This window comes from Suricata suricatta, chromosome 10, assembly GCF_006229205.1.
Source record: "Suricata suricatta isolate VVHF042 chromosome 10, meerkat_22Aug2017_6uvM2_HiC, whole genome shotgun sequence".
Classification (NCBI taxonomy): domain Eukaryota; kingdom Metazoa; phylum Chordata; class Mammalia; order Carnivora; family Herpestidae; genus Suricata; species Suricata suricatta.
In genome coordinates, this window is record NC_043709.1 from 115889738 (window position 1) to 115914079 (window position 24342).

At 42.7% G+C, this 24342-nt stretch overlaps 1 protein-coding gene across 1 annotated transcript in view; it reads right to left on the reverse strand.

The window, feature by feature from the left end:
* ST8SIA6 (ST8 alpha-N-acetyl-neuraminide alpha-2,8-sialyltransferase 6) overlaps nt 1-24342 on the reverse strand; it is a 154392-nt gene that overhangs the window by 111870 nt on the left and 18180 nt on the right. The window contains exon 4 of the mRNA XM_029955579.1: nt 24045-24143. Within this exon, the coding sequence (XP_029811439.1) occupies nt 24045-24143 (99 nt within the window). The remainder of the gene's footprint in view (nt 1-24044; nt 24144-24342) is intronic.

The window sequence follows — 24342 nt, forward strand, 5'->3', positions numbered from 1 at the left end:
CCGGGCACATCATTACAGCCCAATAAACTGCTAACCCTCTTGGATGCTGCTGAGCTTGACACCGAGCCCTAGGCATCAGAGGAACCCGCATTTGGGTGACTATTCTCTATCTTAAATAGATAGCATTTCAAACCTGACTTGAACTGCACAGAAAACGTGAAAAAAATGTAGGAAATCTACATGTTCAAGGGGAACCTGTCACATTTTCTCTTCCTCACCTCATGATACTGTAGATTACCTAAGAAGACTTTTAAATTTGGGGCTCTTCAGAAATACTTAAACTCTCTGCATATCCCAATAACACAGCCCTTACATACATCAGCGTCCTGTATTTAAAACCCACCCACATGCATGTGCACACGCACACGCACACACACGCACACACTGCATACAACTTACACAGCTCACAGCAGCCACAAACGTCTTTTCTCACAAAATTTCCTGCACAGGGGCGCCTGGGTGGCTCAGTCGGTTAAGCGTCCAGCTTCGGCTCAGGACATGATCGCACGTTCGTGTGTTCAAGCCCCGCGTCAGGCTCTGTGCTGACGGCTTGGAGCCTGGAGCCTGCTTCAGATTCTGTGTCTCCCTCTCTCTTTGCCCCTCCCCGCTCATGCTCTGCCTCTCTCTGTCTCAAAAATAAATAAAATGCTAAAAAAAAAAAAAAAAAAGTAAAAAAAAAAATTTCCTGCACATAAAAAAATTCAAGTGCACAGTTCAATGACATTTTGTAACTTTACAGAGGTAAACAACCACCAGTTTTATCACAACCCAGTTTTAGATTTCTATCTCCCCAAAGAGATCCCTCATTCCTAATTTCTACACACATACACCCTCCCCCCCACAGCCATTGATGGAGTTTTTACCTCGGTCTCCTACAGGATTTTGTGTCTGGCTTCTTCTACTTAGCATAATGTTTTCTTCCACATTGCAGGGTGTCATTATTTCATACCTTTTTGTTGCTAATTAGCATTTCATGTATAGATACACCACATTTTGTCAATCCACTCACTGGCTGATGAATGTTCGGGTTGTTTCCACTGTCTGGATATTATAAATCATGTCGCCATAAGCATCCACATACAAATCCTTTGTGTGGACACATGGTCTTATTTATCTTGGGTAGACATCTCAGAGTGAAATTCCTAGGTCATGTGATAAGATTATGTTTAACTCTGAGAAACCTTCCCTTTTCCAGAGGAGCTGTACTTGGACTTCTATGGAGGATTGGTTGAATGCCAGCAACCTCTAAGGCTCTTCCCTGCGTCCTGCACAATCCTGACAACTTATTCTACCACCACTACCACCCCCAGGGTGCCCTCGGAGGCACCAGGCAAACAGGGCAGCGGAGCCTCCCGAATCCCATCACCCAAGGGAACACAGGCCATTAGAACACCAAGAGCACCAAATATCTTTGCAGCTCCTCCTGCCCTTGCTTTGCTATAAAGACCGAGTCTTCAGGGTTACGGAGGGACTCACGCTTGGTGCCCAGAAGCTAAAGCTCAAACACTAACCAGCCCTGAATGCTTTACCTCCTCACCTACTAAGGGTCACTAGGAAACCAACGAGTTCCTAAGTGAAGGTAATGATAACCGACAAAGAGGAATTCTTCTTTGCTCTCCAGTATTTCAACAAATGCCCAAGAGCAACAAATGCCAAGAAGCGAGACTGAGATCCCTGAGACAAGAAGGCTTATAACGATTATCCTGGGGGTGATAACTTCCCTGAGGGAGACCCCTGGAGTGATGGGTCCCATTAATGCACTTGATTCTGTCCCATTTCTCCACCATCACAGACACCTTTACATTCATTCACGTCTGAGGTGTCCCAATGTACCTTTGCTAAATTACCCAAGGGGCACACCATCTCCACACCATTTATGCAGTCAGGGTCTTCACAGGCTTGCTCTGCTCTCAAGCATCCCAGCCATGACCTTACACTGACAACATCTTACTGAGGGGAGAACTCATAAAGCTGCCACACAAGACACTCCAAATGTGGTTCGGACTTAGCTGGGTCACTGCGTCCCAAAAGACCTAAGGCTCCACCACCTCTGTGAGATCTGGGGGCATCATTTGGTCCCCAGAAGCCCACTCCATGCCAGATCCCGTCAATAACCCTATCCCAGAACTCTCAAACAAGCCCAAGATCTACTTGCTTACTTGAGTTCTAGAAGCAATAGCTTCCCCACCAACACGTTTCATTAAAACCTCTTAAGACAGTCCCAAGAAAGTCAGCTCAGTTGGAATGAAGGCCACCCCAACAACTGGCCCTGGAAGCCACCCAGAAAGCTAATAATGCCACTAGTCCCATCTGGCATTCCATTACTCTGGAAACCCTTGTCGCTAATCCTCACGTTTTCTGGTTATCTCCTTGCCCAAGTCCATGGGTCCAAGAAAGATCACCCCTCTCCTGGTCCTCCTGGCTATTTGCAGGGTTGTGAGTCCTGGAGAAAGGGAACCCCTTCATTTTATGGACAACACCACCACCATCACATGTGATGGGGATCCACTAGAGACTTGTTTGCTAAGACTCGGTTGATAAAGGATGAGATCCAAAGGGTGATCACTTTGGCACTGAAAGATTCCCTCAATAAAGGTAAGTTCTTTATCCATATTTTTACAGACTCCCAGGTAGTAGCCAATGGCCTCACTGTTTGGTCTAATCAATGGGCACAGAATCGATTCCACATTCAGGATTGCTCCCTGTGGGCCTTCCACACTGGGAATATACAGCGGCTCACCCCTCGCATATTACAATTAAAGTCTCTCATGTCTCAGGTCTCATGGAGAAGGCTCAGTGTGATGCTAGAGCTGACCAGCTAGTTCACATTTCTTAAGGAAATTCATATAGCACCCCATTCCATGGGCCTAAAAGCCCAGTCATTGTGGCCTTTGACTCTTTAAACATGAGGCTGAATATCATAGCATCCCCAAACCCCTGGCTTTAGCCAAAACCTAACCTCCCAATGTGATTTTGCACCCTGTTTTCTGTCCTGGCATCATGGCCAATGAGGATCATATTAAGGAGTGAATGCTCCTTTGCTCACTAGCAAACTGATTTTATTGGACTTTTGCCCAAATCTGTAGGCACGAATCACTATGCCCTCACAATGATGCACAATCGTGTGGGCTCACTTTGGGCTTATTCTTCCCAATATGCTAGTGCTGCCCCCACTATCATTAAGTCTTACCAAAACTTTGTTGGTTCCCATTGGGCCCCCAGATATGATCCACTCAGACTGGGATACACACTACTCATTCAGTGTAGACGTGAGTCTTACAACAAGGCATTACTGGGAATTCCATTTCTCCTATGTGTCTCGGTCTCAAAGGATCTTCCAGCAAAGGCCCAGTGTAAACCTGAGTACCACTTCATTTTTGTTTTGAACATGCATTTTTTTAAACATTTACGTACTGAAATGTACATTTCTATAAAAGGTTTCCAGTGCTCTGTGACTAAGAGTTTTCAAAACCCCACAGAAGCAGGGCTTCTCAGATGGGCTACAGAGCTAATTGATCATTAATGTCTAAATTTTTTATTAGAAATCATTCTCCTAAGTACAAGTATCATAAGACAATGTCTGTTTATTCAAATTCTGTATTAATCTAATTTTCCATTTAAGAAATGACTATAGATCTGAGTTTTCAATCTTCCAGGCTTAATCCATCTTTCTCTAATCACCAGTTTTATTTTCTATACTTACAAGAGCACAACTATAAAATCAGGTTTTATCACTGATATTTTACCATGTGAAACTCACTATGTGTCTTTCTCTCAGAATTCAATAGGAGAGAGTTAAGCCCCCCAAACCCAGTACTGTTATTGAGACAAGGCAATAAGATTAAAATCCCAGTATGTTGGGGTTCCAGATTATAGTGGAGATACCACAGTGAAGGAAACAGACAAGGCACAGACCTCACCAAACTTGAATCTATTGCATGAATAATATTCCCTGACATTGAAAACACGAGTACTTTGGTATCCCCAAAATGAAAGGGGAGTGTTAGATGAATTGCCAAATCAAGGACACAAAAATCTGTCTGCAAACTTGATGTGCGAAGAGTAAAGCTGTGATGACAAATGTAAATAAACATGCAAAATATGGGTGTTCCCCTAAAATAACAAAGTAGCAAATATAAAATACATACCAAAGCAAAACACACAGGACCACCCATTATATCCCAGCGTAAGGAAATAAGGAGATACAATCTCAAAAAGAAAATAGAGTTGAGCCTTAACAACACAGCGTTAGGGGTACCAACCCCTGTCTACTCAAAACTCCATGTAGAACTTTTGATTCTCCACAAACTTAACTCCTAATAGCCTCCTGTTGATGAGATGTCTTACAGATAACAGTCAACAGATATTTTATATGTTCTGTGTATTATGTACAGTGTGAAAATCAGCAAAGGGAAACCACACTAGAATGTAGACAGGGGGCAGGTGGGGGGAACACACATGTCCTACCCCCTGTGGGCAACTGCACTCCCAATGGGAAGAGACGGACCTTGCACATGGATACCACTCTACTATGCTGCCTGAGCAAGAAAGGCTTACCTCTTCCTGCCGGCAACAGCCCAGCCAATGAGAGAGTCCCAACTCAGCCAATGAAAAGCCACTATACTTCCAGCTCCCAGTTTACTCCAATGGGCTTTTTCTTTACAACAGCAGTATCAACTCCACCCTCTCCTCTATAAAAGGACATTCTTCTCCTTTGGTGGGTGGAGTCGCCTAACTAAAGTCTGCAGGCTTGTCTGTCCTTGGTTGCAATTCTCTGCTACTCCTGACTAAACCCATTTTGGCTGACAACATAATTGGCAGTTTTAGTTTGAAGGTTACCCACTGCGTTCTTACAATAAAGCATGCTAGAGAAAAGAAAATGGCATTAAGAAAATCTTAAGAGAAAACATATTTACAGTACTATACTGCATTTATTAAAACAAAACGTTCGCATATAAGTGGATGCACACATATCAACCGCAGTCCAGGACTGATGGACTGCATGTGGCACACTGAATAGATCTTCCGCAGGCAGTGTGTAAGGGTGTAACTTGCATTCCAACTGAGATTCTAGCAACAGTGAGAGATCTTAATCATTTTCAAAATTAATGGTCCTCACATTAAAAATAAAAAAAAAAAGAAAAAACGAAACTAATGGTCCTCACAACCCACAATTCCAGTCTTTTGGAATGCCAGTTTAAAAATTACATGTGAGGGGTGCCTGCATGGCTCAGTCGGTTAAGCATCTGACTTCTGCTCAGGTCATGATTTCATGGTTGGTGGGTTCGAGCCCCACATTGGGCTCTGAGCTGACAGCTCAGAGCCTGGAGCCTGCCTCAGATTCTGAGTCTCCCTCACTCTCTGCCTCCCCCACCTGTGTTCTTGCCCTTTCTCTTTCTCTCAAAACTAAAAAATAAACATTAAAAAAAAATTTTAATCATGTTTTGGAATCCTAGTGTTTTCACAGTAACTTACAACAATAACAAGATAATGGAAATTATTTTACAATGATTTCAAAAACACAGGTTATGCCCTATAGAATTATCTTTAGAAATAATTATGCCTGTGGATATGAAGGTTCCCAAGAATGACTGAATGGTTATCTAAAGCAAGTACAAAACATTCTTTCTATTTCCTGAAACAGTTTTTTAAATTTGTGAATAGGAGCAAATTTTGCCACCCCAAGATAGATATGCTTCTTTGGCATATAGATTATTTTAAGGTGGTTATTTTTAAGAAACAGCAGACCCAGGTGAAGTACTGAAAACTGAACAGAAGTTACCCTTCTATAAGACACATTTACATTTTAAGACAAATCTCCATCGGTAAGGGGGTCTCCCTCCCTCCAGCAAGAAAAGGCAGAGAACTCAATCTCCAGAAATTCTTGGGCCACAGCTTAAATATGCACAATCCTACCCTTGTTTACGTTGCTTTTCCTGGTCAGGGTGTGCCCAAAACTGAATCCCCACCCCCAATATCTTTTGTCTTTAGCAAAAGCCTTTAGTGGCTTTGGCCACCTTGGAGGGTTTGGCCTCTCAGTTTTTCTGGGTCTCTCCCATACACATGTTACCAAACTTTCTGCTTTTCTCCTGTTAACTTGCTGTATCATCAATTTAATTATTTGACCAAGCGAAAAACCTAGCAGGAAGAAACTTTCACATGGCTCCCTTTGAGAGTATAGGCAAGACAGATCTAAGCATCCTCACAGAGTGCAAGATGGAGTCACTCCTGTCAAGCAGGGATGTAAGCAGGCAAGAGCGTTGCAGTTGAGGCAGGTGTCACCAAAACCAGGATGGGCTGCCATGCCCAGAGATGAGGACCAGCCGAACCTGAAGAGGCCTGCAAAGGCCCGAGATGGATTAATCTCCCAGGAGCACTTCTGCAGCCAAGACTCTCCAAACACGGACGCTTTCACATCTAACAACACAGAAAAGGCCACCTCCACCGAAGACTCTGTCCAGTTGATCGCTGAACAGAACAGAGACCATCTGCTGCTTGAACATAAGGAGCAGGAAGCTCCCAGAGCTGACCTGGGCCACACAAGTCCTTACGCACGTGTGCGCCCGTGGCCTGCCTTCCCACTGGGTGCGTTACTTCTCACCCCTGCTCCTAGCTTGTTGGCGGTGTGCTGCTGTGTCGGGCTTTGCTTTGTGTGACATGGATGAAGCCAAGATAAACATACGATGAAACATCACTGAGTCTGGAATCCTAAACCTGCTTTACAATTAGGCTAACCTCGCTTCATGACTGAACAAAGCTGACATTGTGGAGAGACATGACTCGTGTACGGGCCTTCATGGCATGCTCGTGACAGACCTAGATTAGCTAACTCCTAAGTGTGTACAGATACATATACTGAAACAATAATCATATTCCTTTTGTTTTTAAATTGTTTTTAATGTTTATTTTTAAGAGACAGACAGAGCACAAGCTAGGGAGGGGCATAGAGAGAGGGAGACACAGAATCTGAATCAGGCTCCAGGCTCTGAGCTGTCAGCACAGAGCCTGATGTGGGGCTTGAACCCACGAACCATGAGATCATGACCTGAGCCGAAGCCGGACGCTTAACCAACTGAGCCACCCAGGCACCCCAATAATCCTGTTCTCAATGGTAACCAAAGCTATAAAACCAGACATCAGGACACAAGAACACTTTTCTCAAGTTTATTCATGGCATCTCTAGCTCTTTAAAGGGCTTCTTTTTCTGCCCCCAAAGGAGAAGCTGTTGAAACCTTTGCACCCTGAAACCGCAGAGCAGCTAATATTAGTGACTCTGAAAAGAATCGCTGCACCTGGCAGATGAAGAGATCTATTTATTTCCTTTTCTTCTCTTCAAATCCCTTCTGCTGTGCCCAGGCCTCTCCTCTCTTTAGTCCTCTGTTAGCACCTAATCTCTCAAAATGTTTGTGCTTCTCCATACCTCCTAAAGACAAGCGTCACTCATGGGGGGCCTGGGTGCCTCAGTTGGTTAAGCATCTGACTTCAGCTCCAGTTCGAGCCCCATGTTGGGGTGTGTGCTGACAGCTCAGAGCCTGGAGCCTGCTTCGGATTCTGTGTCTCCCTCTCTCTCTGCCCCTGCCCTGCTCATGCTCGCTTGCTCTCTCAAAAATAAATAAGCGTTAAAAAAAATTTTTTTTAAAGACAAGCTTCACTCCTACGAAGAAGCAGTCAGATTTATTCTATTGTTGTTTCAAACTCATCCCGAGGCCTGCGGGCTCCAGGAAAACGCCTATGAAGGGCACGGCGGGTGAACACACAAGCCAGACGACACTGAAGCCCCCCTGATCGTGGACCCACTTCCCCTAGGACACACGTGCGGACAGCACTGTCTGCTGAAGGTCGCTTCTCAAGCCAGGAGGAGAAACCCCCAGCCTTCTTGTGAAGAAAGGCCCTGAAAAGGAAGTTGTGGAGTTAGATGAGCCTAAGAGAAAACACAAGTCCACCTCCAACGAGCCCTGAAGGGACAGCTGGCCAGTCAGACACCATTTCGTCCTGAACGCTGGATCTCCTCATCCACCTACTCCCCGAAGCAATGGAAACGCAGAACGTTTCTTCCTGTCCTTCAAGCCCAGCCTGGCCTTCCTGCCTAACGGCCAACCGTGCCTACAGCCCTTGTCCTGCAGCCCCTCGCTGGGCCACCTCCCCCGGACAATTGTGCCCTGCGGCTTTTCCAGGAGAGAGGCGATCAGCAGCAGGGCAGAAGTGAACTCCCAGTTAAGCCTTGAAAATTACGGCTCCAATTAAGACACAGGATTAGGAAGTAGAAAAAGCGGCAGAACGCAAGATTTAAAGCCTCATTTCCAATGATTTCAGACACTTGACTCAAGGCAACTTTAAAGTGTACTGAATTTTTAAAATCAGGATACATACAGAATCATTACTCCTAAAAGCAAAGGAATAAAGATACCAAAGTGAGTTATATTGCTCTCAAAAATAAAATTCAATAGCGTTCATCTATTTGGAGGGTGGGGTAGAGAGGAAAGGGGTAAATGAGAGTGAAAAGCAGCTGTTGTAGAATTATGTTTAGCTCCGTGGCCCTTTTCCAAGCTCTAATTTACACTCATCTTGAATTTCTGAAGCTCACGATTATGATCCCAGTGTGAACATAGACAACAACAGAAAAGTCGAATAAAACATTACTACAACTTTCAGTATGAGGCAGCAAAGACCAAACAGCGCCTGATTCTCTCTCTTCCAGACTATTTACATTCTTATGAAAGTACACAAGTCTACACAAAATGAAAACTGCACATTTTGATGGCAACAGACAGCTGCTTCAGAAATTTGTCAGATTCGGTGGAGAAATACTGTTAACGAGAGGGCATGTGGACCCACAGGGAGAAATTACCAGCAGCTGATGAAACAGCAGGTCTGGGGAGAAAAAAATCAGGGTGACTCTGACCTTCCTCCCACTCTCTACCTTTCTTTACCTGAGCACAGAGAGCCTGCCCCAACCAGAAAATCGGGTGGCTGGGCCCACACAGGAGGGACCTGCTTCCAGAGACGGCGGAGGCTGTTTGGATGCTGCTGTGCCAAGTCCTCGTTCATTATTCCCTGTCTACATTCTCTTGTGATTGGATCCATGCGTGTTATTATGTTACGTTATGTTATATTGTATTACGTTATGTTATATTACATTATATTATATTATGTTATGGTACGCATGGGACAGGGGAAAGGGAATCGGTCCCCACACCCTGGGATATAAAGGAGGTGGCAGCTTTGAGGTGAGCTCCGGGACCCCAGCCCTCTCTGGATTTCAGGTGACATCTGGCATCACTACTACTGTCAGCACCAAAAGTCCAAGTCATTTAAGATAACTTAAGAATACGTACATTTTCTGGCAGTCATGAGATCGACACAGGAGAACAAGAGACAGATTTGAGGTTCCATCTTTAAAAATCTCAAATCAGTAAACTTCATGTTACCTGTATTTTACCATGATTTTCTTTAAATGTGAATGAAAACAGCTCAGACATGTGTTTACAGGCTGTATGGCTCAGCCTCTCATCTGGTGTATGCTCAATGATGGAGACTCTTTCAGCCCCTGGTGGGAGCTGCAAGGCGTCCTAAGGCATCCTGCCTGGCGAGCACAAGGCTAGGGAGAGGCCTTCTCCTGCAGAGATATCTAAATTAAAAAGAAGCCCCCAACCCACAAAACGAAACATAAAACATGTTAAAAAAGATTCTCCAACTGGATTCCTCTGGAGGATGGAGGCAGAATAGGAGGACCCCAGGCTTGTCTCGTCTCAGGAACACAACTAGGTAATTATCAAGTCATGCCGAACACCCCAGATATCAACCTGACAATGAAGGAACAAACCCCACAACTAAAGGGAGAGAAGAGGCCACATCAAAGAAGGTAGAAAGTGGTTTAGGGGAGAAACAAATCACAATTGCTGTGAAGGGGAGGAGGTCCTGGTTGCAGAAAAGGAGAAAGACAGACAGAGAAGAGCACATAGGGGAAGACACAAAGGAAATGTTCCCCCAAAGCCACTGGTGGAGAAAAACAAAAGGGGCTGAATTTCTTAAGTTCTTGCAACCAGTGGGGCTTAAAACCTGGAGTTTAAAATAAAGGTCAGCAGGCTTGGCTGGATTAGAGCCATGAGGGCAGTGCCCTGCTTCTGGAGATAAGGCAGGCAAACAACTGAGGGGCGAATGGCATGGAAACAGCCATCTGAAGAATGCCTGGGCCACAGAGTGGGGAGGTAATTCACTCTCCACAGAGGGCACCCTTGAGAGGCAGAGTTCACAGAGATGCCTCTTTGGGAACAGGGCAGCTGGCTGGCCCCATTTCCCTTCCCCACCCCTCAGCATAAACACAGAGCCACCTATGGGAAGCAGAACAGCTCCAACACTGGCTGCCTAACTTGCTTACCCCAAACTAGACACCCCTGTACTCTGACAGGACTGCCCTTCTCAGTCAAGCTTGCCTCAGTCCCAGGGTGGCAGACCCCTTCCCCAGAAGGCCAGTACAAACCCCTGCCCACACCATGTCTCCAGACCAGAGAGCTCTGCAGGGCCTCAGTTCTGGTGGAAGCGGTGTCAGGTCTCACATCACAAGCAGACCAAGGCACACCTAGTTAAAGGTTGCCACATTTAGGCTAAGGACCAAACACTGCCCACAGCAGGTGAGAAGAGCCTCTTCAGACAACTGGCTTGGAGGGCAGAGCAGATAAACACAACAGGAGAGTGCACACCGCACACGCTAGAGACACTCCTGAAGCACCAGCCCTGGGCACTACATGACGTCTTCTTCATAAGGCCGTTACTTTCAGGAACAAAAAAACAGCTGGATTTCCTAACACAGAGAAGAAGACAGAGACTCAGACAAAATACCATGATGGAGGAATTAATCCCAAATGAAAGAATAAGATAAGGTCATGGCCAGAGATCTCAGCAAAACAGATATAAGTAATATGTCTGATGGAGAATTTAAAGGGCCGATCGTAAGGATATTACTGGGCTTGAGAAAAGAATAGAAGACATCAGTGAGACTCTTACCAGAGATAAAAGAGTTAAAAAAGAATCAATCGGAAATGAAGAACATAATAAATAAAATTGGAAACAGACTAGATGAAATGAACAGCAGGCTGGAAGAATAAGAGGAATGAATTAGTGATACAGAAGACCAAATGGTGGAGAATAATGAAACTGAACAAATGAGAGAAGAAGAATTATGGAACACAAGAATAGACTTAAAGAGCTCAGTGACTTCCCCAAATGTATAGGAGTCTCATAAGAAGAAGAGAGAAAGGAGGGGCAAAAAAATTATATGAGAAAATAATAGCTGAAAACATCCCTAATCTGGGGAATGAAACAGGCATCCAGATCCAGGAGGCACAGAGAACACCCATCAAAATCAACAAAAGCAGACCAATACCAAAACATATTTTAATTAAATTTGCAAAATACAGTGATGAGAAAAAAACTTCTTAAAAACTACAATACAAAAAAGTCATTAACTTATAAAGGAAGACACATAATGCTAGCTGGAGATTTCACAACAGAAATTGGCAAGCCAGAAGGGGGTGGCATGATATACGCAAAGGCCTGCATGGGAAACATCTGCAGCCAAGAACACTTCAGCCAGCTAGGCTGCCGTTCAGAACAGGGGGAGAGACAGGAGCTCCCCAGATAAACAAAAACTAAAGGAGTTCATGATCGCTAAATCAGCCCTGCAAGAAATAGTAAAAGGGACTCTTTTGAGTAGGAAGGAGAGACCAACAGTGGCAAAGACAAGAAAGGAACATAGAAAATTTCCAGGAACTGCAACAAAACAAGTAATAAAATGGCAATAAATACTTATCAGTTTATAATTACACTGAATGTAAAAAAAGAAAGAAAAAATTATTATTCTGAATGCAAACAGACTAAATGCTCCAATCAGAAGACATATGGTGTCAGAATGGATTGTAAAAAAATGAGATCTATCTACACTTGCCTACAAGAGACTAATTTGAGACACTTGCAGATTGAAAGTGAGGGGATAGAGAAACATTTGTCATGCAAATGTATGTCAAAAGAAAGCCAGAATAGCAATACCTGTATCAAAAAAACAAATAGACTTTAAAGCAAAGACTGTAACATGAGATAAAGAAGGGCACTATATCACAATAGAGGGGACAATCCAGCAAGAAGATGTAACAACTGTAAATATTTATGCAGCCAACATAGAGCATCCAAATATGTAAAACAATTAACAACAAACATTAAGGAACTAATTGATAATAATACAATAATAGTAAGGGACTTTAACATCCCACTACATCAGTGGACAAAACATCTAAACAGAAAATCAACAAGGAAACAATGGCTTTGAATGACACCCTAAACCAAATGGACTTAACAGATACATTCAGAACATTCCAACTTAAGGCAGCAGCACACACATTCTTCACAAATGCACATGGAAAATTCTCCAGGACAGACCACATACTGGGTCACAAATCAGCGCTACAAAAAAATTAGAGATCATACCATGCATATTTTCAGATCACAACACTATGAAGCTTAAAGTCAACCACAAGAAAATATTTGGAAAGCTCTCAAATACATGGAGGTTGGAGACCATCTTACTAAAGAATGAATGGGTTAATCAGGAATTTAAAAAAGAAGCTAAAAAATACATGGTAGCAAATGAAAATGAAAACACAACAGCCCAAAACTTTTGAAATGCAGCAAAGGCAGTCCTAAAGGGAAAATACATTGCATTTCAGGCCTATCCCAAGATGCAAGGAAGGTCCCAAATACGCAACCTAACCTTATAACTTAAAAAGCTAGAAAAGGAACAGCAAAAAAGAAAAAAAAAAGCCTAAAGCCATCAAAATAAGGGAAATAATAAAGATTAGAGCAGAAGTAAACATATAGAAACAAACAAAAATAGTAGAACAGATCAAACTAAGAGCTGGTTCTTAGAATTAACAAAATTGATAAATCCCCAGCCAGAATTATCAAAAAGAAAAGAGAAAGGACCCAAACAGAGAAAATCATGAATGAAAGAGGAGAGGTAACAGCCAATACCACAGAAATATAATTATAAGAGAATACTATGAAAAATTGTATGCCAACAAACTGGGCAGTCTGGGAAAATGGACAAATTCCTAGAAACTCATGAACTACCAAAACTGAAACAGGAAGAAACAGAACACACTGATAACCAGAAAAGAAAATGTATCAGTAATTTTTAAAAAATCTTCCAATAAACAAAAATCCAAGGCCAGTTGGCCTCAAAGATGAATTCTACCAAACATTTGAGGAAGAGTTAATACCTATTCTTCTCAGACAATTCCAAAAAAGACAAAAGACAAAAGACAAGGAAACTTCCAATTTCATTCTAAGAGGCCAGCATTACCAAACCAGACAATGAGTCCACTAAAAAAGAGAAGTACAGGCCAATATCCCTGATGACCATGGATGCAAACCTCTCAATAAAATACTAGCAAACTGAATCCAACAATGCATTAAAAGAATCATTCACCACAATCAAGTGGGATTTATTCCTGGGTTTCAAGGGTGTTTCAATATGTTCAACTCACACAACACAACATACCACATAAGTAAAAGAAAGAATAAGAACCATATGATCCTCTCAATAGATACAGGAAAAGCATTTGACAAAGAAAACATCCATTCATGGTAAGAAACCTCAACAAAGTAAGTTCAGAGAGAACATTCCTCAACACAATCAAGGCCACAGCTAATATTATCCTATGGGCAGGAACAAGACAGAGACATCCACTCTCATCCCTTTTATTTAACATAGTACCGGAAGTTCCAGCCACAGCAATCAGACAGCAAAAAGAAATAAAAGCCATCCAACTTGGCAAGGAAGAAGGAAAATTTTCACCATCTGTAGATGACATGATACTGTATGTTGAAAACCCGAAAGACTCCACCAAAAACTTGCTAGAACTCATATATGAGTTCAGTAAAGTCACAGGATACAAGATCAATATACTGAAATCTGTTGCATTTCTAGACATCAATAATGAAGCACCAGAAAGATAAATTAAAAAATCAATCCCATTTAACTGCACCAAACCCCACAAGATACCTAGGAATAAACCTAACGAAAGAAGTGAAAGACCTATACTCTGAAAACTATACACAGTGATGAAAGAAATTGAAGAAGACACAAAGAAATGGAAAGACAAGAGCACGTGGGTGGCTTAGTCAGTTAAGTGCCCAACTCTTGATTTCGGCTCAGGTCATGATCCCACAGTTCATGAGGTCAAGCCCTACGTCAGGCTCCATGCTGTCAGTGTGGAGCCTGCTTGGAATTCTTTCTCCCTCTCACTCTGCCCTTTCCCAGCTCACTCTCTCTCTCTTTCTCTCTCTCTCAAAATAAATAAATAAACTTAAGAAAGAAGAAATCGAAAGACATTCCATGCTTATGGATTGGAAGAACAAATATTGTTAAAATACCCAAACCAATCTACACATTTAATGAACTCCCTATCAAAACACCACCAGCATTTTTCACAGAGTTATAACAAACAATCCTAAAGCCTGCATGGAACCACAAAAGTCCCTGAATAGCCGAAGCAACCTTGAAAATGAGCAGCGATGCTGGAGGCATCACAATTCAGGACTTCAAGTTATATTACAAAGCTGTAGTCATCCAAAGAGTGTGGTACTGGTGCAAAATAGAACAAAGATCAATAGAACAGAATGAAAATCCAGAACTGAACCCACAACTATATGGTCAATTAATCTTCAACACAGCAGGAAAGAATATTCAATGAGAAAAAGCCTCTTCATCAAAAGGTGTTGTGAAAACTGAAGAGCAACATGCAAGAGAATAAAACTGGACCACTTTCTGACACCAGACACAAAAATAAATTCAAAATAGATTAAAAACTTAAATGTGAGACATGAAACCATTAAAATCCTAGGGGAGAACACAGGCAGTAACCTCTTTGACATGGGCTCTGGCAACTTCTTACTCGATGTGTCTCCTGAGGCAAGGAAAACAAAATCAAAAATAAACTACTGGGCACGCCTGGGTGGCTCAGTCAGTTAAGGGTCCAGCTTTTGATTTTGGTTCAGGTCATGATCTCACGGTCATGAGGCTGAGCCCCATGTCGGGCTCTGTGCTGAATGTGGAGCCTGCTTGAGATTCTCTCTCTTTCTCTCTGCCCCTCCCTCACCTACCTACACATATGCACTCACTCTCTCTCTTTCTGTCTCCCTCACAGAATAAATAAACATTTAAAAATAAATAAATTAAATTTAAAATAATAAAGTATTGCAATGACATCAAAATAAAAACTTCTACACCGTGAAGGAAATGATCAATAACCCTAAAAAGCAACCCATGGAATGAAAGAGGATATTTGCAAATGATGTATCTGATAAGTGACTAATATCCAAAATATATAAAGAACTTATAAAGCTCAACACCCCAGGGGCACCTGGGTGGCCCAGTCGGTTAAGTGTCGGCTTCAGCTCAGGTCATGATCTCATGGTTCGTGGGTTCGAGCCCCACGTCAGGCTCTGTGCTGACAGCTAGCTCAGAGCCTGGAGCCTGCTTCAGATCCTGTGTCTCCCTCTCTCTCTCTGACCCTCCCCTGATCACAATGTCTCTCTCTGTCTCTCAAAAATAAAAATAAAAAGCATTAAAAAATTTTTTAAAAAGCTCAACACCCCAAAAATCAATTAAAAATGGACAGAAGAAATGAACATTTTTCCAGAGAAGACATACATATGGCCAACAGACACATGAAAAGATGCTCGACATCACATATCATCCGAGAAATACAAATCAAAACTATAATGAGATAGCACCTCACACCTGTCAGAATGGCTAAAATCAACAACACAACGAACAACACAAGGTGTTGGCAAGGATGTGGAGAAAGGGAAACCCACTGTTGATGTTTATCAAGTGAGAATACTCTGTAAAACAGTATGAAGGGTCTTCTAAAAGTTAGAAATAGAACTACCCTAGGATCCAGCAATTGCACTAGTATTTACCCAAAGAACACAAACATACTAATTCAAATGGATACATGCACCCCAATGTTTATAGTAGCAATATCTACAATAGCCAGACTTTGGTAACAGCCCACGTGTCCATCGAATAGCTGAAGATGTGATATGGGCATACAATGGAAAATTGCTCAGCCATAAAAAAGACTAGACTCTTGCCATCTGCAATGATGTGGATGGAGCCAGATTATTATCCTAAGCAAAAGAGGTCATACAGAGAAAGACGAATACCATACGATTTCACTCATGTGTGGAATTTAAGTAACAAAACAAATGAGCAAAGGAAAAAAAAAAAGAAAAGAAAACTAAAAAACAGACTCTTAATTATAGAGAACAAACTGAAGGTTACCAGAGGGGAGGTGGGTGGGGCATGGGGATTTAGGAGTGCTCTTATGATACGCACTGGGTGATGTGTGGAAGCGCTGAATCACTAGATTATACACCCGAAACTAGGATAACACTGTATGTCAACTAACGGGAATTTAAATAAAAACAAAAAAATATTTTCTAACTTGAGAGAACAGTGTTCCCAAGATGTAAGAAAAAATTATACTTTTTGAGAAAGTCACTATAACAAATAGGAGAAATCTTTATAAGGCATTTGCTTTATGTTCTCAATAAAGTGCAAGAAAACTTGAAGTAACAAATGGAGGGTGAGGTTTATTAAAAGGTTACTTAGATGCTCTCTAAGATGTAAGCAACTGATGTGCTAAGGTGCGGGCTGAGAGGAGAAAACACTGTAAAGAATAAAAATGTAATAGATTTACTGTTTTAGACAGGGCAAAACAGAGAATTGACACTATACAGAAATAATTCAGTAATGTAGACGACAGCTTGGAGCAGCTGTCCCAGAGGGCAGAGGGGGGGAAAATCACGCACACACAAAGAGAAAATCAAACTAAAAAAACCAATTGTTTACACGGAAAGGCAACGTAGGTAAGAAGTACAGCAATGCAAGGCAGAAAAGGAATCAATTCGCCAGAACTGTGTCACACACCCACAACCGTTTATAGCAGACTGTGGAACACATCAAGCAATCCATGAGAGCATACAAAACAGAATAAACAGGCCAGTGGGTTAAAAAAAAAAAAAAGTTTACAGACAAAATTAACTGCAAGAGGTCACCAAAAAGACATAGCTGGATCCATAAAACAAATCATCAAACAGGTGACTTTTGAAAAAATAGAAGTTAAGGGGCGCCTGGGTGGCTCAGTAGGTTAAGCATCTGACTCTTGATTTCAGCTCAGGTCATGATCTCAAGGTTCGAGATGAGCCAGCCCTGCACTGGGCTCTGCGCTTAGGTATCTCTGTCTCTCTCTCTCTCTCTCTCTCTCTCTCTCTCTCTCTCTCTCTCTGTCTCTCCCTCTCCCTCCCTCCCTCTCCCACCTCTCTCAAAATAAGTAAATAAACTTTAAAAAAAAAAAAAGGAAAGGAAAGGTTAAGACTGCTCTTACTTGTTTTTCAGGGCCCTAAAAAGCAGAAAATAGAAGAACAGGAATCTTATAAAAATTTTAAAACCAAAAAACAGGTAGAGTCATGATGCAATATTTCAGTACTCATGTGTAAAAAATAAGAATTGCACCCTTAAATATCTGAAGTTTCGGAAACACCACCATCCACACTCCAAGGCTGACCAAGAAAGGAATGGAAACAAGATCTGAAGAAGTGAGGGAAGAGCTCATTTACGATGGCAACCGGCAGACATTGAAAAGAGAATCTATAATCGGTATTTCTAGATTTGTAAGCAAGAGCTTAATTCAAATTAAAAAAAATAAAGAATTCTCCATCTCTCAAAGGAGAAAGTACATGATAGGATAATAGATTAATAAAAGCCCACGCCATCCGCCACACGCCAAGAGAAGGTCTAGATGGAGTAAAGGTTTAAACATGTAAAAATGTATTTAAAATGTACTCTTAGCTCAGCCTAACAAACATGTCAATAAGTGATCAGTAAGTTTATCAGTTCAGAAACAGAACTGAGAAAGAAAAGTAGATATAAATGATAGGAATACAGAAAGGTTGAAAACCTGTATAAACCTCCATAACCACAGACATAATTAAATGTTAACTAAATTAGAAAATCAATTTCAATGCATGGTAAATAAATTTTCTATTCCTGTTCTTCATAAACCTCTTATAAATCACTAAGAAAACAGAGTATTTGATATAAATATAGACAAGAGAATGCGAAGCCAACTTAATATAAAAAAATCTTTAAAATTAAACACATTGGTAAAGAAATAAACACAAATTAAGATATCAATAAAATGACTATCTCTTGAGAATGAAACTAGAAAAATGAAAAGAAAGTCTAATACGCAAAATGGTCGAGAGTAAGAGTCAACGGTCACTTTCACACTTTTCTAACGCTGAGTATAAGTTGGAATCAACTTTCGTTGTTGGACAAGTCATAGCAACATTTTGAAATTTCACTTATTCTTTGATCGAGTCCCTCTATTCTATTAATTTATCTGATAATCAAAAATATGTGCAAGGATATAAAGTTGTTCTTTTCAAAGCATGAAAATCAAAAAGAATAAATAACCCAAAGAAAATCAAAAAGAATAAATAACCCAAATGTGCAGAAGGAAAGAATAAATAAATCACGGTCCATGCATACATTCAAACACGACGTTCTAAAACTGATGTTGCAGAAGGCCAGTGATGTGAAGAAAAGTTGAGATGTTGTTAAAAAAGGGTTACTAACCCACACCAAAATATGCATAGCCAAACTACTAGGTATGTGTATACAATGTTATCGAAAATATGAATAGCACCCATCTTTTTTTTGGATGATGAAATGACAGGCAGTTTTCTTTTTCCTTCTGTGTTCACCTAAAAACATGAAATAAGGGGCACCTGGGTGACTCAGCCACTTAAGTGTCTGACTTCCTCTTAGGTCATTATCCCAAGGTTGGTGAGTTTGGGTCCCGCATCGGCCTCTGTGCTGAAAGGGGGGAACCTGAAGCCTGCTTCAGATTCTGTGTCTCCCTCTCTCTGCCCCTCTCTTATTCACAATCTGTCTCTCTCTCTCTTAAAAATAAGTAAACATTAAAAAAAAATTTTACTGAAAAAAATGAAATAAAACCTCTGCATAACGTTCCCTACAATAATGAGTTGGGATAGGACTCAACGGACTTTAGATGTCTGCTCTCCGTGGAGGCCGGGGTCTCAAACAGGGCCGAGTCAAAGTTCCACCACAGGGAGAAGGGCTACAGGAGCCCAAAGACAGTCCATTGATGGAAAAAGCAGGTAAGGCTCTATAGGAATGCAGAAATGCAGAAGTAGGGTGCCCACATCTCTGGAAAGCTCACAGTCCCATTGTCCCAGACGGTGCACTGACTTTCAAAGCATAGCTGCTGCTCTCTGGGAAAGCCAGCCAGCCACCGGGCTGCAGTCACCACGACGGATGCTGAAGCCAGAACGGACACTGCACGCACAGGTGCCAAGTCACCACTGGGACCTGGATAGTTCCATGGAGGGACCCTGGAATTCCAGGCCGGCTACTTACAGAGACTTGCTCTGGCCGTGTGGTTCACGTCACTACAGTTCAATCTCTCCTAGTTTGAGAACTAACTTTAGGACATTCTAGAAGGTTGTACTGGATTTCTTTTATTATCAAAAGTAAAATTAATATTCAAAAGAATATTTCAATAAAAAAAGAGAAAGAATATTCAATCAGTATTTCTTTTTAATTCCAACCACTTGGGAATTTAAAAGTACTCCTCCAGGGGCACCTGGGTGGCACCTGGGTGGCTCTGTCCAGCTTCAGCTCATTATCTCATGGTTCCATGAGCCCACGACAGGCTCTCTGCCATCAACCCGGAACCTGCATGGGATCCTGTGTCTCCTTCTCTCTCTGCCCCTCCCCCACTCTCTCTTTCTCAAAAATAAATAAACATTTTAAAAATGCTTTAAAAAGTGCTCTCCTAAACAACCATAGAGATAAAAATTATTTAAAATTTTAATATAATTATAGGGGCGCCAGGGTGGCTCAGTGGGCGGAGCATGTAACTGTTGATCTTGAAGTTGTGAGTTGGAGCCCCACGTTGGGTGTACAGATTGCTTAAAAAAATAAAATCATAAAAAAAATTGTAATGTAATTACAAACAATTTAGAATACATTTTTAAAGCCTGAGCACTACGTATCCAAACTTGCGGAACAGATCAAAGCTGTATTTAAGGGAAAATTCACAGCAGTAAATTTTAGCAGAAAGTATTCAGTAATAAATATTTCTGTTACAAAGAAAAATGGGGGGAGAAATAAGGCATTCACTTCAAGGAATTAAGTTGGGGGAAAAGGTATGATTTAAACAAACAAACAAAAAAGGTAACACAAAGAAAATACAACATGGAAAAAATATCAGAATTGACAAATAAACCCAAGAGCTGGTTCTAAGAAACAAACCCAAGACACACTCTGACAAAGCTTACTGGAAAGAGAAGCATCCATTGCAATGGGGTTGTATTTTGAGAATTATTATTAAATTTTTCTCTTTGGTCTTTCTGATTCTGACGTGACTTTTCCCTAAGTCATTTTGAAGCGTCCTTAGGGGGCTTCTGAGAAGCTTTTGAGAAAGAGAGGGGAGGGGAGGGACAGAGAGATAAAGACTTGTTACTGAAAAAAATGCAAAGAGAAAGCATAAGGTGACACTCAGCTTGAGCCAAGCAAAACGAGATATGCTACTGCCCCAAGAAAAGAGTTTCCAAATTCCTCTCGTTCTGCCTCTTCAGCACGTTCACCATCTTACCTGGAAGACACAGCTCCCGGAGCTTTCTCAACCCATCTACTCCTGGTGCCCACAAATTACCATTAAGGCCTTAGGTTTGAATCAGGCCTGGAGGTCTGAGTCAGGACAAACGGAAAGACAAGGGACAGGGGTGGCCTGCACATTTCTAACTGGGGGCACGGGTGGGAAGAAGACAGAGAAGGGAAGAGGAGAGCTCTGGATTGGAGACAGAAAGGTAAGAGTAACCAAAAGGGTAGAGGGGGTTTGGCCTCCTCCCCCAGCTGCGACTCTGGAAAGAGCTCTCCTCTCCAGCAACCTCCCAGCCGGAAATTAACTTAGAGCAGGGGCTGGGGCAAGCTGAGGGAGGCCCTGATATTTCATTTCCTGAACCCGCTTTGGTTCTTCTATGTTTAGATGGGTTCCAGAAATAGCCGGGAGACTGGCTGTGGAGCTGGCTAGCCAGAGCTGGATGCCAGAGCCTCGGAGCGAATGTCACAGCGAGACGATGCAGGATAGGACTAAAAGAGAATGTTCTCCAGGTCCCTGAGAGGGAGCACCAGGAGCTCACTCAGGTGAGGTCGATAGAGCGGGGTCCCAGGAGGGGAGAAAGCCCGAGGAAAAAGAACGGACCACACGCTGCAGCTTGCCTAACTGGCTATCAGCAGGTTAGGACCCAGACGTGGAGTTAGAAAATGGACAATATCACCCTGGTGATTGGCAGAGCCAAAGGGTACCAGGATCACGAAGCCCAGGCCTTAACTGTTAGCCACACATCATCTAAGGCCCTCCTCTCTTATATCTGGGCATCATCTTAAGTAGGAAGAGATGATGGAGACCATATGAAAGGCTGAGTAGTTGCTCCCAGAAAGAATTAATATTACCAGAAAGACCTGGAGACACAGACACACAAACACACACACAAGAAGGCTATACAGCAGGGACATTAAGAGAGTGGGATGCCGGGGGTGCCTGGGTAGTTCAGTCAATTGAGCACTCAACTTCAGCTCAGGTGGGTTCAAGCCCCGCCTCCGGCTCTGTGCTGACAGCTCAGAGCCTAGAGCCTGCTTCGGATTCTGCGTCTCTGTCTCCCTCTGCTCCTCCCCCGCTCATGCTCTGTCTCTCTCTCCCTCTCTCAAAAATGAATAAATATGAAAAAATTTAATAAAAATAAAAGAGTGTGGGATTCTGGACCCACATGGCCTGGGTCTGACTCTTAGCTCCTCAAATTTGCCAACTCTGTGACTCTGGGCAGTTTAGTTAATCTCTCTGTGCCTCAGTTTCCTCAACAATAAAACGACGACTACATCATAGGTTCCCTCCGCATTTCTTCAGGCTTAAGTGAGCTAATAAATGTTAAGTGCTTAGATCAGTATCTGGCCCGTCAGAACATTCAGTAAGTGCTGGTCATCCTGATTGCTATTAGTGTCACTATTATATGATAACTTTTACCTATCACTTCCAGTGTGGGGCTCGTGAAGGAAAGGGCAGATGAGCTACAGATAAATTAAGAAATTAGAGTTTCTCTACATCATCAAGTAGCATAAATTAAAAATCGTACCCTTGCTACATAAATCATCAAAATCATAAATGTTAAAGGGGAGAGAAAATAAACCAGACAGGTTTTAAAAAATGTACCAGAATGGTCTAAAATAATCTTGGAACCAGATTTCAGAGAAAACATATGAATTACCTCTAGTAGCTCAAGATGTATGCAAAGTAGAAAAGAAGTACGCCAAAGGAGGCTGAAAAATTCATCAAAGAATTACCTCAAAAAAGGCCCAAGACCAGAAAATTCAATTAGCACATTCTTTCTAATTTCCCCAAGGGGAAACGCAAAAATGGATAAAGAATAGTACCAAGGCCCAGAAAGAGACGGAGTGCTCCCCAAATCACTGGAAAGCCATGCTATCTATAGTATACAATCCTGCAACACATAAAGCCAGAGGCCACTATCTTTCTCAAAAGCACTGTGACTCCAGGATTTCTTAGTGCCTCTAACCTGCTGTAAAATTCGAATAGTAGGGTTGTGAGAGGCTGTCCCTGCACTTCCAGATTTCTTCCAGGTCCCCCCAGACTCTTCTCAGGACCGTGCAAGAGCCACACAGAAGCCTGGGGTCATGCAATCCAAGGATTCAGCCAGTCCAAGAGCCAAGAATGTACAGAAGCAAACAGAGGGAAAGGGAGTCGCAAGACTTAAGCAGAGGAAAAGAGACAGTACACAGAACTGCAGAAATAACAGCAATGCTGAGGCACAAAGCAGTACATTCTTCCCGGGAAAACGTAAACTGAATCCATGCTTCTAGGATGTAATTGGCCATGTGCGTTCGGAACCTACAATGTAATGTACATACGCTTTAACCTAACAATACAACTTCTCTCACTCCATCCTGGATAAATAATTGAAGATGAAGGTGAAGATTTACATACACAGATGCACTTAATAGAATTATTAACAGTAAATCAAAACAGGAAACGATCTAAACGTCTGGAACCACAGTTAAATAGACAATGGCACGTTCATAGGAATTATGCAACAATCACAAGTAATGGGGGGGGCTTAAGGAAATGTACTGCATTTGTCCATTTTTTAGGGATAAAAAGGCAGAACACAAAGTATAATCTTCAGTATATTTTTAAAATCCATGCACATAGGAAAAACTCCTGGAAGAATCCAGACCAAAGCCTGGATACGATCTCTGGGTGGCACTGCTCTCGGTGAATGTTTTAATACACTTCGCATATTATCTAACTTTCTGCAACAAGCATGAATTACTTTTATAATGGGGGGGGGCAGGATTTAAACCAAAAAAATCATTGCACACGGTTAAACAGTCCTCGAAGTGAAAAAGAACAATTTGAAGTCTCCATTCAATAAGGACAAAACATTCTCAACGTTGTGCACAGAATTCCCCATACGTGAATGCTCCACGGGTGCCCTGAAAAGCATAAAGACAAAAAAGCAAACCGACCCAACCCCTCCATAGACAGGCCAAACTGCCTCTCTGGGGGGGGGGGGGCGGGGGTCAACACACGGTTATGGAGAAGGGACCTCAGCACCCATTTTTAAAAGTGCAGCTGTTTGAGCATCTCCCTTGGTTCAAAGAACGTCTACAGGGAGGAACAGGCTTTACAGGGGAAGACTGAGGGAGTGTGAGGGGTTACACACACACACACACACACACACACACACACACACACACACACTCACACACACACTCACACACACACACACACACACACACACACACACTCAACCGTGCGGTCCCAGCCAGACAACTCGAAGCGAGTCCTGCGGGCGCAGCCGCCCCGCGCCGCCCGTACCTGTTCGTGGGGCGCGGCAGCTGGGTCGCCGGGCTCCGGAGCGTCCTCAGCGCGGCGGGGGTGCCGCGGGTGGCGCCCCTGCTCTCCTCCACCAAGAGCCTGCACAGCCGGGAAGAAAACTAAGTTGTGACACCTCGGCCGGCAGACTCGCCGGCCGCCGCGCGCTCGCACCTGGCGCCCCGGCTCCCCCGGCAGCTCCCAAACCCCGGAGTTTGAAGCCGCTTCGGGCGCGGAGGGAGGGAAAGCACCGACCGCAACGCCGGGCCCCCGGGAGACCGCCGGGCCCCCCGACGGCAGG